Here is a 17205-nt window from a genome sequence, read left to right on the forward strand (position 1 = left end):
AATAACTCTACATCTAACCTGACTAGTAATGTCATCTAACCTTCTACAGTATATAACTCTACATCTAACCTGACTAGTAATGTCCTCTTGTTCTACAGTATATAACTCTACATCTAACCTGACTAGTAATGTCCTCTTGTTCTACTACATCTAACCTGACTAGTAATAACTCTACATCTAACCTGACTAGTAATGTTCTACAGTATATAACTCTACATCTAACCTGACTAGTAATGTCCTCTTGTTCTACAGTATATAACTCTACATCTAACCTGACTAGTAATGTCCTCTACATCTAACCTGACTAGTAATGTCCTCTTGTTCTCAGTATATAACTCTACATCTAACCTGACTAGTAATGTACATCTGTCCTCTTGTTCTACAGTATATAACTCTACATCTAACCTGACTAGTAATGTCCTCTTGTTCTACAGTATATAACTCTACATCTAACCTGACTAGTAATGTCCTCTTGTTCTAACAGTACTAGTAATGTCCTCTACATCTAACCTGACTAGTAATGTCCTCTTACAGTTCTAACAGTATATAACTCTACATCTAACCTGACTAGTAATGTCCTCTTGTTCTACTATATAAGTGACTATAACTCTACATCTAACCTGACTAGTAATGTCCTCTTGTTCTACAGTATATAACTCTACATCTAACCTGACTAGTAATGTCCTCTACATCTAACCTGACTAGTAATGTCCTTGTTCTACATCTAACCTGACTAGTAATGTCCTCTTGTTCTACAGTATATAATCTCTGACTAGTAATCTAACCTGACTAGTAATGTCCTCTTGTTCTACAGTATATAACTCTACATCTAACCTAGTAATGTCCTCTAGTAATCCTCTACATCTAACCTGACTAGTAATGTCCTCTTGTTCTACAGTATATAACTCTACATCTAACCTGACTAGTAATGTCCTCTTGTTCTACAGTATATAACTCTACATCTAACCTGACTAATGTAATGTCCTCTTGTTCTACAGTATATAACTCTACATCTAACCTGACTAGTAATGTCCTCTTGTTCTACAGTATATAACTAACCTGACTAGTAATGTCCTCTACATCTAACCTGACTAGTAATGTCCTCTACATCTAACTCTGTTCTACTAGTATAATACAGTATATAACTCTACATCTAACCTGACTAGTAATGTCCTCTTGTTCTACAGTATATAACTCTACATCTAACCTGACTAGTAATGTCCTCTTGTTCTACAGTATATAACTCTACATCTAACCTGACTAGTAATGTCCTCTACATCTAACCTGACTAGTAATGTCCTCTTGTTCTACAGTATATAACTCTACATCTAACCTGACTAGTAATGTCCTCTTGTTCTACAGTATATAACTCTACATCTAACCTGACTAGTAATGTCCTCTTGTTCTACAGTATATAACTCTACATCTAACCTGACTAGTAATGTGACCTCTTGTTCTACAGTATATAACTCTACATCTAACCTGACTAGTAATGTCCTCTTGTTCTACAGTATCTAACCTGACTAGTAATGTCCTCTTGTTCTACAGTATATAACTCTACATCTAACCTGACTAGTAATGTCCTCTACATCTAACCTCTACAGTTCTATATAACTCTACATCTAACCTGACTAGTAATGTCCTCTTGTTCTACATCTAACCTGACTAGTAATGTCCTCTACATCTAACCTGACTAGTAATGTCCTCTTGTTCTACAGTATATAACTCTACATCTAACCTGACTAGTATGTCCTCTTGTTCTACTCTACATCTAACCTGACTAGTAATGTCCTCTTGTTCTACAGTATATAACTCTACATCTAACCTGACTAGTAATGTCCTCTACATCTAACCTGACTAGTAATGTCCTCTTGTTCTACAGTATATAACTCTACATCTAACCTGACTAGTAATGTCCTCTTGTTCTACAGTATATAACTCTACATCTAACCTGACTAGTAATGTCCTCTTGTTCTAAGTATATAACTCTACATCTAACCTGACTAGTAATGTCCTCTTGTTCTACAGTATATAACTCTACATCTAACCTGACTAGTAATGTCCTCTTGTTCTACAGTATATATAACTCTGACTAGTAATCTAACCTGACTAGTAATGTCCTCTTGTTCTACAGTATCTAACCTGACTAGTAATGTCCTCTTGTTCTAACAGTATATAACTCTACATCTAACCTGACTAGTAATGTCCTCTTGTTCTACAGTATATAACTCTACATCTAACCTGACTAGTAATGTCCTCTTGTTAATGTAACTCTACATCTAACCTGACTAGTAATGTCCTCTTGTTCTACAGTATATAACTCTACATCTAACCTGACTAGTAATGTCCTCTACATCTAACCTGACCTGACTGTTAACAGTATATAACTCTACATCTAACCTGACTAGTAATGTCCTCTTGTTCTACAGTATATAACTCTACATCTAACCTGACTAGTAATGTCCTCTTGTTCTACAGTATATAACTCTACATCTAATGACTAACCTGACTAGTAATGTCTACATCTTGTTCTAGTAATGTCCTACATCTAACCTGACTAGTAATGTCCTCTACATCTAACCTGACTAGTAAATGTTCAGTATATAACTCTACATCTAACCTGACTAGTAATGTCCTCTACATCTAACCTGACTAGTAATGTCCTCTTGTTCTACAGTATATAACTCTACATCTAACCTGTCTAGTAACGTCCTCTTGTTCTACAGTATATAACTCTACATCTAACCTGTCTAGTAATGTCCTCTTGTTCTACAGTATATAACTCTACATCTAACCTGACTAGTAATGTCCTCTACATCTAACCTGACTAGTAACGTCCTCTACATCTAACCTGACTAGTAATGTCCTCTAATGTCCTCTTGTTCTACAGTATATAACTCTACATCTAACCTGACTAGTAATGTCCTCTACATCTAACCTGACTAGTAATGTCCTCTACATCTAACCTGACTAGTAATGTCCTACATCTAACCTGACTAGTAAGTCCTCTACATCTAACCTGATATCCTCTACATCTAACCTGACTAGTAATGTCCTACATCTAACCTGACTAGTAATAACTCTACATCTAACCTGACTAGTAATGTCCTCTTGTTCTACAGTATATAACTCTACATCTAACCTGACTAGTAATGTCCTCTTGTTCTACAGTATATAACTCTACATCTAACCTGACTAGTAATGTCCTCTACATCTAACCTGACTAGTAATGTCCTCTTGTTCTACAGTATAACCTAACTGACTAGTAATGTCCTCTTGTTCTACATCTAACCTGACTAGTAATGTCCTCTTGTTCTACATCTAACCTGACTAGTAATGTCTACATCTCTACATCTAACCTGACTAGTAATGTCCTCTTGTTCTACAGTATATAACTCTACATCTAACCTGACTAGTAATGTCCTCTTGTTCTACAGTATATAACTCTACATCTAACCTGACTAGTAATGTCCTCTTGTTCTACAGTATATAACCTGACTAGTAATCTAACCTGACTAGTAATGTCCTCTACATCTAACCTGACTCATTGTTCTACAGTAATAACTCTACATCTAACCTGACTAGTAATGTCCTCTTGTTCTACAGTATATAACTCTACATCTAACCTGACTAGTAATGTCCTCTTGTTCTACATATATAACCATCTACTAGTAATGTCCTCTTGTTCTACAGTATATAACTCTACATCTAACCTGACTAGTAATGTCCTCTACATCTAACCTGACTAGTAATGTCTCTACATCTAACCTGACTAGTAATGTCCTCTTGTTCTACAGTATATAACTCTACATCTAACCTGACTAGTAATGTCCTCTTGTTCTACATCTAACCTGACTAGTAATGTCCTCTTGTTAACCTGACTAGTAATGTCCTACATCTAACCTGACTAGTAACTCTACATCTAACCTGACTAGTAATGTCTTGTTCTCTACATCTACATCTAACCTGACTAGTAATGTCCTGACTTGTTCTACAGTATAGTATATAACTCTACATCTAACCTGACTAGTAATGTCCTCTTGTTCTACAGTATATAACTCTACATCTAATCTAACCTGACTAGTAATGTTCTACAGTATATCTACATCTAACCTGACTAGTAATGTCCTCTTGTTCTACAGTATATAACTCTACATCTAACCTGACTAGTAATGTCCTCTTACATCTAACCTGATATAATGTACATCTTGTCTAACCTGACTAGTAATACATCTAACCTGACTAGTAATGTCTACATCTAACCTGACTAGTAATGTCCTCTACATCTAACCTGACTAGTAATGTCCTCTTGTTCTACAGTATATAACTCTACATCTAACCTGACTAGTAATGTCCTCTTGTTCTACAGTATATAACTCTACATCTAACCTGACTAGTAATGTCCTCTTGTTCTACAGTATATAACTCTACATCTAACCTGACTAGTAATGTCCTCTACATCTAACCTGACTAGTAATGTCCTCTTGTTCTACTAGTATATAACTCTACATCTAACCTGACTAGTAATGTCCTCTACATCTAACCTGACTAGTAATGTCCTCTTGTCCTCTTGTTCTACAGTATATAACTCTACATCTAACCTGACTAGTAATGTCCTCTTGTTCTACAGTATATAACTCTACATCTAACCTGACTAGTAATGTCCTCTTGTTCTACAGTATATAACTCTACATCTAACCTGACTAGTAATGTCCTCTTGTTCTACAGTATATAACTCTACATCTAACCTGACTAGTAATGTCCTCTTGTTCTACAGTATATAACTCTACATCTAACCTGACTAGTAATGTCCTCTTGTTCTACAGTATATAACTCCATCTAACCTGACTAGTAATGTCCTCTTGTAACTCTATCTAACCTGACTATAACTCTACATCTAACCTGACTAGTAATGTCCTCTTGTTCTACAGTATATAACTCTACATCTAACCTGACTAGTAATGTCCTCTTGTTCTACAGTATATAACTCTACATCTAACCTGACTAGTAATGTCCTCTACATCTAACCTGACTAGTAATGTCCTCTTGTTCTACAGTATATAACTCTACATCTAACCTGACTAGTAATGTCCTCTTGTTCTACAGTATATAACTCTACATCTAACCTGACTAGTAATGTCCTCTACATCTAACCTGACTAGTAATGTCCTCTTGTTCTACAGTATATAACTCTACATCTAACCTGACTAGTAATGTCCTCTTGTTCTACAGTATATAACTCTACATCTAACCTGACTAGTAATGTCCTCTTGTTCTACTCTACATCTAACCTGACTAGTAATGTCCTCTTGTTCTACAGTATATAACTCTACATCTAACCTGACTAGTAATAACTCTACATCTAACCTGACTAGTAATGTCCTCTTGTTCTACAGTATATAACTCTACATCTAACCTGACTAGTAATGTCCTCTTGTTCTACAGTATATAACTCTACATCTAACCTGACTAGTAATGTCCTCTTACATCATCTAACCTGACTAGTAATATAACTCTACATCTAACCTGACTAGTAATGTCCTCTAACCTGACTAGTAATAACTCTACATCTAAGTATATAACTCTACATCTAACCTGACTAGTAATGTCCTCTTGTTCTACAGTATATAACTCTACATCTAACCTGACTAGTAATGTCAGTATATAACTCTACATCTATGTCCTCTACATCTAACCTGACTAGTAGTAATGTCCTCTTACATCTAACCTGACTAGTAATGTCCTCTACATCTAACCTGACTAGTAATGTCCTCTTGTTCTACAGTATATAACTCTACATCTAACCTGACTAGTAATGTCCTCTTGTTCTACAGTATATAACTCTACATCTAACCTGACTAGTAATGTCCTCTACATCTAACCTGACTAGTAATGTCCTCTTGTTCTACAGTATATAACTCTACATCTAACCTGACTAGTAATGTCCTCTACAGTATATAACTCTACATCTAACCTGACTAGTAATGTCCTCTACATCTAACCTATATAACTAGTAATACATCTTGTTCTACAGTATATGTCCTCTACATCTAACCTGACTAGTAATGTCCTCTTGTTCTACAGTATATAACTCTACATCTAACCTGACTAGTAATGTCCTCTACATCTAACCTGACTAGTAATGTCCTCTTAACCTGACTAGTAATGTCCTCTACATCTAACCTGACTAGTAATGTCCTCTTGTTCTACAGTATATAACTCTACATCTAACCTGACTAGTAATGTCCTCTTGTTCTACAGTATATAACTCTACATCTAACCTGACTAGTAATGTCCTCTTGTTCTACAGTATATAACTCTACATCTAACCTGACTAGTAATGTCCTCTTGTTCTACAGTATATAACTCTACATCTAACCTGACTAGTAATGTCCTCTTGTTCTACAGTATATAACTCTACATCTAACCTGACTAGTAATGTCCTCTTGTTCTACAGTATATAACTCTACATCTAACCTGACTAGTAATGTCCTCTTGTTCTACAGTATATAACTCTACATCTAACCTGACTAGTCCTAATGTCCTCTACATCTAACCTGACTAGTAATGTCCTCTTGTTCTAACCAGTATATAACATCTAACCTGATATAACCTACATCTAACTGACTAGTAATGTCCTCTACATCTAACCTGACTAGTAATGTCCTCTTGTTCTACAGTATATAACTCTACATCTAACCTGACTAGTAATGACTGACTAGTAATGTCCTCTACATCTAACCTGACTAGTAATGTCCTCTTGTTCTACAGTATATAACTCTACATCTAACCTGACTAGTAATGTCCTCTACATCTAACCTGACTAGTAATGTCCTCTTGTTCTACAGTATATAACTCTACATCTAACCTGACTAGTAATGTCCTCTTGTTCTACAGTATATAACTCTACATCTAACCTGACTAGTAATGTCCTCTACATCTAACCTGACTAGTAATGTCCTCTTGTTCTACAGTATATAACTCTACATCTAACCTGACTAGTAATGTCCTCTACATCTAACCTGACTAGTAATGTCCTCTTGTTCTAACAGTATATAACTCTACATCTAACCTGACTAGTAATGTCCTTGTTCTACATCTAACCTGACTAGTAATGTCCTCTTGTTCTACACTATGTAACTCTACATCTAACCTGACTATAATGTCCTCTTGTTCTACAGTATATAACTCTACATCTAACCTGACTAGTAATGTCCTCTTGTTCTACAGTATATAACTCTACATCTAACCTGACTAGTAATGTCCTCTTGTTCTACAGTATATAACTCTACATCTAACCTGACTAGTAATGTCCTCTTGTTCTACAGTATATAACTCTACATCTAACCTGACTAGTAATGTCCTCTTGTTCTAATGTCCTCTACATCTAACCTGATAGTAATGTCCTCTACATCTACAGTATCTAACCTGACTAGTAATAATATAACTCTACATCTAACCTGACTAGTAATGTCCTCTTGTTCTACAGTATATAACTCTACATCTAACCTGACTAGTAATGTCCTCTACATCTAACCTGACTAGTAATGTCCTCTTGTTCTACAGTATATAACTCTACATCTAACCTGACTAGTAATGTCCTCTTGTTCTGTATATAACTCTACATCTAAGTAATGTCCTCTTGTTCTACAGTATATAACTCTACATCTAACCTGACTAGTAACGTCCTCTACATCTAACCTGACTAGTAATGTCCTCTTGTTCTACAGTATATAACTCTACATCTAACCTGACTAGTAATGTCCTCTTGTTCTACAGTATATAACTCTACATCTAACCTGACTAGTAATGTCCTCTTGTTCTACAGTATATAACTCTACATCTAACCTGACTAGTACAGTATATAACTCTACATCTAACCTGACTAGTAACCTCCTTGTCCTTGTTCTACTCTACATCTAACCTGACTAGTAATGTCCTCTTGTTCTACAGTATATAACTCTACATCTAACCTGACTAGTAATGACTACAGTATATAACTCTACATCTAACCTGACTAGTAATGTCCTCTTGTTCTCCTATATTGTTCTACAGTAATAACTCTACATCTAACCTGACTAGTAATGTCCTCTACATCTAACCTGACTAGTAATGTCCTCTTGTTCTACAGTATATAACTCTACATCTAACCTGACTAGTAATGTCCTCTTGTTCTACAGTATATAACTCTACATCTAACCTGACTAGTAATGTCCTCTACATCTAACCTGACTAGTAATGTCCTCTTGTTCTACAGTATATAACTCTACATCTAACCTGACTAGTAATGTCCTCTTGTTCTATCAGTATATAACTCTACATCTAACCTGACTAGTAATGTCCTCTTGTTCTACAGTATATAACTCTACATCTAACCTGACTAGTAATGTCCTCTACATCTAACCTGACTAGTAATGTCCTCTTGTTCTACAGTATATAACTCTACATCTAACCTGACTAGTAATGTCCTCTTGTTCTACAGTATATAACTCTACATCTAACCTGACTAGTAATGTCCTCTCTACAGTATATAATCTAACCTGACTAGTAATGTCCTCTTGTTCTACATCTAACCTGACTAGTAATGTCCTCTTGTTCTACAGTATATAACTCTACATCTAACCTGACTAGTAATGTCCTCTACATCTAACCTGACTAGTAATGTCCTCTTGTTCTACAGTATATAACTCTACATCTAACCTGACTAGTAATGTCCTCTACATCTAACCTGACTATAATGTCCTCTTGTTCTACAGTATATAACTCTACATCTAACCTGACTAGTAATGTCCTCTTGTTCTACAGTATATAACTCTACATCTAACCTGACTAGTAATGTCCTTGTTCTACATCTATCTAACCTGACTAGTAATGTCTACTTGTTCTACAGTAATATAACTCTACATCTAACCTGACTAGTAATGTCCTCTTGTTCTACAGTATATAACTCTACATCTAACCTGACTAGTAATGTCCCTTGTTCTACATCTAACCTAACCTGACTAGTAATGTCCTCTTGTTCTACAGTATATAACTCTACATCTAACCTGACTAGTAATGTCCTCTTGTTCTACAGTATATAACTCTACATCTAACCTGACTAGTAATGTCCTCTACATCTAACCTGACTAGTAATGTCCTCTACATCTAACCTGACTAGTAATGTCCTCTTGTTCTACAGTATATAACTCTACATCTAACCTGACTAGTAATGTCCTCTACATCTAACCTGACTAGTAATGTCCTCTTGTTCTACAGTATATAACTCTACATCTAACCTGACTAGTAATGTCCTCTACATCTAACCTGACTAGTAATGTCCTCTTGTTCTACAGTATATAACTCTACATCTAACCTGACTAGTAATGTCCTCTTGTTCTACAGTGTACTGTGACACCAGGATTAAACAGATGACCAGCCAGGACCAGATGAGACAGTTGTACCAGGTCCTAGAAGAAGCAGAAGACTCAAGAAGTGTGAAATTAGACTTTTACAGGATTCTCCTGGATCTGGAATCTAACCTTGTCAGAGACTTGGGTAAGAACCTCTCTACCTCTGGTTACATATCACTGGAATATAAACCTTATCTAGTCTATCACCTGGGTAAGAACCTCTCTACCTCTGGTTACATATCACTGGAATATAAACCTTATCTAGTCTATCACCTGGGTAAGAACCTCTACCTCTGGTCACATATCACTGGAATATAAACCTTATCTAGTCTATCACCTGGGTAAGAACCTCTACCTCTGGTCACATATCACTGGAATATAAACCTTATCTAGTCTATCACCTGGGTAAGAACCTCTCTACCTCTGGTTACATATCACTGGAATATAAACCTTATCTAGTCTATCACCTGGGTAAGAACCTCTCTACCTCTGGTTACATATCACTGGAATATAAACCTTATCTAGTCTATCACCTGGGTAAGAACCTCTCTACCTCTGGTTACATATCACTGGAATATAAACCTTATCTAATCTATCACCTGGGTAAGAACCTCTCTACCTCTGGGTACATATCACTGGAATATAAACCTTATCTAGTCTATCACCTGGGTAAGAACCTCTCTACCTCTGGTTACATATCACTGGAATATAAACCTTATCTAATCTATCACCTGGTAAGAACCTCTACCTCTGGGTACATATCACTGGAATATAAACCTTATCTAGTCTATCACCTGGGTAAGAACCTCTCTACCTCTGGTTACATATCACTGGAATATAAACCTTATCTAGTCTATCACCTGGGTAAGAACCTCTCTACCTCTGGTCACATATCACTGGAATATAAACCAGGCTCTGTGTGGTGACCAGTCCTCTACTGGCTGTACTGGTTAGACCAGAGGAACCAGGCTCTGAGGGGTGACCAGTTCTCTACTGGCTGTACTGGATAGAGAGGAACCAGGCTCTGAGGGGTGACCAGTCCTCTACTGGCTGTACTGGGTAGACCAGAGGAACCAGGCTCTGAGGGGTGACCAGTTCTCTACTGGCTGTACTGGGTAGAGAGGAACCAGGCTCTGAGGGTTGACCAGTTCTCTACTGGCTGTACTGGGTAGACCAGAGGAACCAGGCTCTGAGGGGTGACCAGTTCTCTACTGGCTGTACTGGGTAGAGAGGAACCAGGCTCTGAGGGTTGACCAGTTCTCTACTGGCTGTACTGGGTAGACCAGAGGAACCAGGCTCTGAGGGGTGACCCGTCCTCTACTGGCTGTACTGGGTAGAGAGGAACCAGGCTCTGAGGGGTGACCAGTCCTCTACTGGCTGTACTGGGTAGAGAGGAACCAGGCTCTGAGGGATGACCAGTCCTCTACTGGCTGTACTGGGTAGACCAGAGGAACCAGGCTCTGAGGGGTGACCAGTCCTCTACTGGCTGTACTGGGTAGAGAGGAACCAGGCTCTGAGGGGTGACCAGTCCTCTACTGGCTGTACTGGGTAGACCAGAGGAACCAGGCTCTGAGGGGGGACCAGTCCTCTAGTGGCTGTACTGGGTAGACCAGAGGAACCAGGCTCTGAGGGGTGACCAGTCCTCTACTGGCTGTACTGGGTAGAGAGGAACCAGGCTCTGAGGGGTGACCAGTCCTCTACTGGCTGTACTGGGTAGACCAGAGGAACCAGGCTCTGAGGAGGGACCAGTCCTCTACTGGCTGTACTGGGTAGAGAGGAACCAGGCTCTGAGGGGTTACCAGTCCTGTACTGGCTGTACTGGGTAGACCAGAGGAAGCAGGCTCTGAGGAGTGACCAGTCCTCTACTGGCTGTACTGGGTAGACCAGAGGAATCAGGCTCTGAGGGGTGACCAGTCCTCTACTGGCTGTACTGGGTAGACCAGAGGAACCAGGCTCTGAGGGGTGACCAACCCTCTACTGGCTGTACTGGGTAGAGAGGAACCAGGCTCTGAGGGGTGACCAGTCCTCTACTGGCTGTACTGGGTAGACCAGAGGAACCAGGCTCTGAGGGGTGACCAACCCTCTACTGGCTGTACTGGGTAGACCAGAGGAACCAGGCTCTGAGGGGTGACCAACCCTCTACTGGCTGTACTGGGTAGAGAGGAACCAGGCTCTGAGGGGTGACCAGTCCTCTACTGGCTGTACTGGGTAGACCAGAGGAACCCGGCTCTGAGGGGTGACCAGTCCTCTACTGGCTGTACTGGGTAGACCAGAGGAACCAGGCTCTGAGGGGTGACCAGTCCTCTACTGGCTGTACTGGGGAGAGAGGAATCAGGCTCTGAGGGGTGACCAGTCCTCTACTGGCTGTACTGGGTAGAGAGGAATCAGGCTCTGAGGGGTGACCAGTCCTCTACTGGCTGTACTGGGTAGAGAGGAACCAGGCTCTGAGGGGTGACCAGTCCTCTTCTGGCTGTACTGGGTAGACCAGAGGAACCAGGCTCTGAGAGGTGACCAGTCCTCTACTGGCTGTACTGGGTATACCAGAGGAACCAGGCTCTGAGGGGTGACCAGTCCTCTTCTGGCTGTACTGGGTATACCAGAGGAACCAGGCTCTTAGAGGTGACCAGTCCTCTACTGGCTGTACTGGGTAGAGAGGAACCAGGCTCTGAGGGGTGACCAGTCCTCTACTGGCTGTACTGGGTAGACCAGAGGAACCAGGCTCTGAGGGGTGACCAGTCCTCTACTGGCTGTACTGGGTATACCAGAGGAACCAGGCTCTGAGGGGTGACCAGTCCTCTTCTGGCTGTACTGGGTAGACCAGAGGAACCAGGCTCTGAGGGGTGACCAGTCCTCTACTGGCTGTACTGGGTAGACCAGAGGAACCAGGCTCTGAGGGGTGACCAGTCCTCTTCTGGCTGTACTGGGTAGACCAGAGGAACCAGGCTCTGAGGGGTGACCAGTCCTCTACTGATTATCTGTTTTTTTTTATCCACAGATTCAAGTGAACTTTACCTTTGTAAGTAGTTTTTTTTTTTTTTTGTGTCTGTCTGTCTGTCTGTCTGTCTATGTTCGTCTCTGTCTCTGTCTGTCTATGTTCGTCTCTGTCTATGTTCGTCTCTGTCTCTGTCTATGTTCGTCTCTGTCTCTGTCTGTCTCTGTTCGTCTCTGTCTATGTTCGTCTCTGTCTATGTTCGTCTCTGTCTCTGTCTATGTTCGTCTCTGTCGTATGTTCATCTCTGTCTCTGTCTATGTTCATCTCTGTCTCTGTCTATGTTCGTCTCTGTCTATGTTCGTCCCTGTCTATGTTCGTCCCTGTCTATGTTCGTCTCTGTCTATGTTCGTCTCTGTCTCTGTCTCTGTTCGTCTCTGTTAGTCTCTGTTCGTCTCTGTTCGTCTATGTTCGTCTATGTTCGTCTCTGTCTATGTTCGTCTCTGTCTATGTTCGTCTCTATCTCTGTCTATGTTCGTCTCTGTCGTATGTTCATCTCTGTCTCTGTCTATGTTCATCTCTGTCTATGTTCGTCTCTGTCTATGTTCGTCCCTGTCTATGTTCGTCCCTGTCTATGTTCGTCTCTGTCTATGTTCATCTCTGTCTCTGTCTATGTTCATCTCTGTCTCTGTCTATGTTCGTCTCTGTCTCTGTCTATGTTCATCTCTGTCTCTGTCTATGTTCGTCTCTGTCTATGTTCGTCCCTGTCTATGTTCGTCCCTGTCTATGTTCGTCCCTGTCTATGTTCGTCTCTGTCTATGTCTGTTCGTGTCTGTCTATGTTCGTGTCTGTCTATGTTCGTGTCTGTCTATGTTCGTGTCTGTCTATGTTCGTGTCTGTCTATGTTCGTGTCTGTCTCTGTTCGTGTCTGTTCGTCTCTGTTCGTCTCTGTTAGTCTCTGTTCGTCTCTGTTCGTCTATGTTCGTCTATGTTCGTCTCTGTCTATGTTCGTCTCTGTCTATGTTCGTCTCTGTCTCTGTCTATGTTCGTCTCTGTCTATGTTCGTCTCTGTCTATGTTCGTCTCTGTCTCTGTTCGTCTCTGTCTATGTTCGTCTCTGTCTATGTTCGTCTCTGTCTATGTTCGTCTCTGTCTATGTTCGTCTCTGTCTATGTTCGTCTCTGTCTATGTTCGTCTCTGTCTATGTTCGTCTCTGTCTATGTTCGTCTCTGTCTATGTTCGTCTCTGTCTATGTTCGTCTCTGTCTCTGTTCGTCTCTGTCTGTTCGTCTCTGTCTCTGTCTATGTTTGTCTCTGTCTCTGTTCGTCTCTGTCTATGTACGTCTCTGTCTCTGTCTATGTTCGTCTTTGTCTCTGTCTATGTTCGTCTCTGTCCCTGTCTATGTTCGTCTCTGTCTCTGTCTATGTTCGTCTCTGTCTATGTTCGTCTCTGTCTGTCTATGTTCGTCTCTGTCTCTGTCTATGTTCGTCTCTGTCTATGTCTATGTTCGTCTCTGTCTCTGTCTATGTTCGTCTCTGTCTCTGTCTATGTTCGTCTCTGTCTCTGTCTATGTTCGTCTCTGTCTCTGTCTATGTTCGTCTCTGTCTATGTTCGTCTCTGTCTATGTTCGTCTCTGTCTCTGTCTATGTTCATCTCTGTCTCTGTCTATGTTCATCTCTGTCTCTGTCTATGTTCGTCTCTGTCTATGTTCGTCTCTGTCTATGTTCGTCTCTGTCTATGTTCGTCTCTGTCTATGTTCGTCTCTGTCTATGTTCGTCTCTGTCTCTGTCTGTTCGTCTCTGTCTCTGTCTCTGTTCGTCTCTGTCTCTGTCTATGTTCGTCTCTGTCTCTGTCTATGTTCGTCTCTGTCTCTGTCTATGTTCGTCTCTGTCTCTGTCCGTCTCTGTCTATGTTCGTCTCTGTCTATGTTCGTCTCTGTCTATGTTCGTCTCTGTCTCTGTCTATGTTCGTCTCTGTCTCTGTCTATGTTCGTCTCTGTCTCTGTCTATGTTCGTCTCTGTCTCTGTCTATGTTCGTCTCTGTCTCTGTTCGTCTCTGTCTCTGTCTATGTTCGTCTCTGTCTCTGTCTCTGTTCGTCTCTGTCTCTGTCTCTGTTCTTCTCTGTCTCTGTCTCTGTTCTTCTCTGTCTCTGTCTATGTTCGTCTCTGTCTCTGTCCATGTTCGTCTCTGTCTCTGTCCATGTTCGTCTCTGTCTCTGTCCATGTTCGTCTCTGTCTCTGTCCATGTTCGTCTCTGTCTCTGTCCATGTTCGTCTCTGTCTATGTTCGTCTCTGTCTATGTTCGTCTCTGTCTATGTTCGTCTCTGTCTCTGTTCGTCTCTCTCTGTTCGTCTCTGTCTCTGTTCGTCTCTGTCTATGTTAGTCTCTGTCTCTGTCTATGTTCGTCTCTGTCTATGTTCGTCTCTGTCTATGTTCGTCTCTGTCTCTGTTCGTCTCTGTCTATGTTCGTCTCTGTCTATGTTCGTCTCTGTCTATGTTCGTCTCTGTCTATGTTCGTCTCTGTCTCTGTCTATGTTCGTCTCTGTCTCTGTCTATGTTCGTCTCTGTCTCTGTCTATGTTCGTCTCTGTCTCTGTCTATGTTCGTCTCTGTCTATGTTCGTCTCTGTCTATGTTCGTCTCTGTCTATGTTCGTCTCTGTCTCTGTTCGTCTCTGTCTCTGTCTATGTTCGTCTCTGTCTCTGTTCTTCTCTGTCTATGTTCTTCTCTGTCTATGTTCTTCTCTGTCTCTGTTCGTGTCTGTCTCTGTCTATGTTCATCTCTGTCTCTGTCTATGTTCATCTCTGTCTCTGTCTATGTTCGTCTCTGTCTATGTTCGTCTCTGTCTATGTTCGTCTCTGTCTATGTTCGTCTCTGTCTATGTTCGTCTCTGTCTATGTTCGTCTCTGTCTCTGTCTCTGTTCGTCTCTGTCTCTGTCTATGTTCGTCTCTGTCTATGTTCGTCTCTGTCTCTGTCTATGTTCGTCTCTGTCTCTGTCTATGTTCGTCTCTGTCTATGTCTATGTTCGTCTCTGTCTCTGTCTATGTTCGTCTCTGTCTCTGTCTATGTTCGTCTCTGTCTCTGTCTATGTTCGTCTCTGTCTCTGTCTATGTTCGTCTCTGTCTATGTTCGTCTCTGTCTATGTTCGTCTCTGTCTCTGTCTATGTTCATCTCTGTCTCTGTCTATGTTCATCTCTGTCTCTGTCTATGTTCGTCTCTGTCTATGTTCGTCTCTGTCTATGTTCGTCTCTGTCTATGTTCGTCTCTGTCTATGTTCGTCTCTGTCTATGTTCGTCTCTGTCTCTGTCTCTGTTCGTCTCTGTCTCTGTCTCTGTTCGTCTCATTCTCTGTCTATGTTCGTCTCTGTCTCTGTCTATGTTCGTCTCTGTCTCTGTCTATGTTCGTCTCTGTCTCTGTCCGTCTCTGTCTATGTTCGTCTCTGTCTATGTTCGTCTCTGTCTATGTTCGTCTCTGTCTCTGTCTATGTTCGTCTCTGTCTCTGTCTATGTTCGTCTCTGTCTCTGTCTATGTTCGTCTCTGTCTCTGTCTATGTTCGTCTCTGTCTCTGTTCGTCTCTGTCTCTGTCTATGTTCGTCTCTGTCTCTGTTCGTCTCTGTCTCTGTCTCTGTTCTTCTCTGTCTCTGTCTATGTTCGTCTCTGTCTCTGTCTATGTTCGTCTCTGTCTCTGTCCATGTTCGTCTCTGTCTCTGTCCATGTTCGTCTCTGTCTCTGTCCATGTTCGTCTCTGTCTCTGTCCATGTTCGTCTCTGTCTCTGTCCATGTTCGTCTCTGTCTATGTTCGTCTCTGTCTATGTTCGTCTCTGTCTATGTTCGTCTCTGTCTCTGTTCGTCTCTGTCTGTTCGTCTCTGTCTCTGTTCGTCTCTGTCTATGTTAGTCTCTGTCTCTGTCTATGTTCGTCTCTGTCTATGTTCGTCTCTGTCTATGTTCGTCTCTGTCTATGTTCGTCTCTGTCTATGTTCGTCTCTGTCTATGTTCGTCTCCGTCTCTGTCTATGTTCGTCTCTGTCTCTGTCTATGTTCGTCTCTGTCTCTGTCTATGTTCGTCTCTGTCTCTGTCTATGTTCGTCTCTGTCTATGTTCGTCTCTGTCTATGTTCGTCTCTGTCTATGTTCGTCTCTGTCTCTGTTCGTCTCTGTCTCTGTCTATGTTCGTCTCTGTCTCTGTTCTTCTCTGTCTATGTTCTTCTCTGTCTATGTTCTTCTCTGTCTCTGTTCGTGTCTGTCTCTGTTCGTGTCTGTCTCTGTTCGTGTCTGTCTCTGTTCGTCTCTGTCTCTGTTCGTCTCTGTCTATGTTCGTCTCTGTCTATGTTCGTCTGTCTCTGTCTATGTTCGTCTCTGTCTATGTTCGTCTCTGTCTATGTTCGCCTCTGTCTATGTTCGTCTCTGTCTATGTTCGTCTCTGTCTATGTTCGTCTCTGTCTCTGTTCGTCTCTGTCTATGTTCGTCTCTGTCTCTGTCTATGTTCGTCTCTGTCTATGTTCGTCTCTGTCTCTGTCTATGTTCGTCTCTGTCTCTGTTCGTCTCTGTCTCTGTTCGTCTCTGTCTCTGTCCATGTTCGTCTCTGTCTCTGTCCATGTTCGTCTCTGTCCATGTTCGTCTCTGTCCATGTTCGTCTCTGTCTATGTTCGTCTCTGTCTATGTTCGTCTCTGTCTATGTTCGTCTCTGTCTATGTTCGTCTCTGTCTATGTTCGTCTCTGTCTCTGTTCGTCTCTGTCTCTGTTCGTCTCTGTCTATGTTCGTCTCTGTCTCTGTCTATGTTCGTCTCTGTCTCTGTCTATGTTCGTCTCTGTCTATGTTCGTCTCTGTCTATGTTCGTCTCTGTCTATGTTCGTCTCTGTCTATATTCGTCTCCGTCTCTGTCTATGT

General features: G+C 41.1%; 1 protein-coding gene across 25 annotated transcripts in view; it reads left to right on the plus strand.

Annotated features, from left to right (window-relative positions):
- The window catches only part of LOC135535382 (butyrophilin subfamily 1 member A1-like), a 154508-nt gene that overhangs the window by 43598 nt on the left and 93705 nt on the right, over positions 1–17205 (plus strand). Inside the window, exons 1-2 of one of the 25 annotated variants that reach the window (XM_064962059.1) lie at positions 9391–9537; positions 12388–12408. The exons of the other annotated variants lie outside the window; for them this stretch is intronic. Coding sequence (XP_064818131.1) covers positions 9411–9537; positions 12388–12408 — 148 coding nt within the window. The 5' untranslated portion in view covers positions 9391–9410. Of the gene's footprint in view, positions 1–9390; positions 9538–12387; positions 12409–17205 lie in introns of those variants that run through there. 25 annotated transcript variants of the gene reach the window in all.

The sequence above is a fragment of the Oncorhynchus masou genome, unplaced genomic scaffold (genome assembly GCF_036934945.1).
Source record: "Oncorhynchus masou masou isolate Uvic2021 unplaced genomic scaffold, UVic_Omas_1.1 unplaced_scaffold_487, whole genome shotgun sequence".
Lineage (NCBI taxonomy): Eukaryota > Metazoa > Chordata > Actinopteri > Salmoniformes > Salmonidae > Oncorhynchus > Oncorhynchus masou.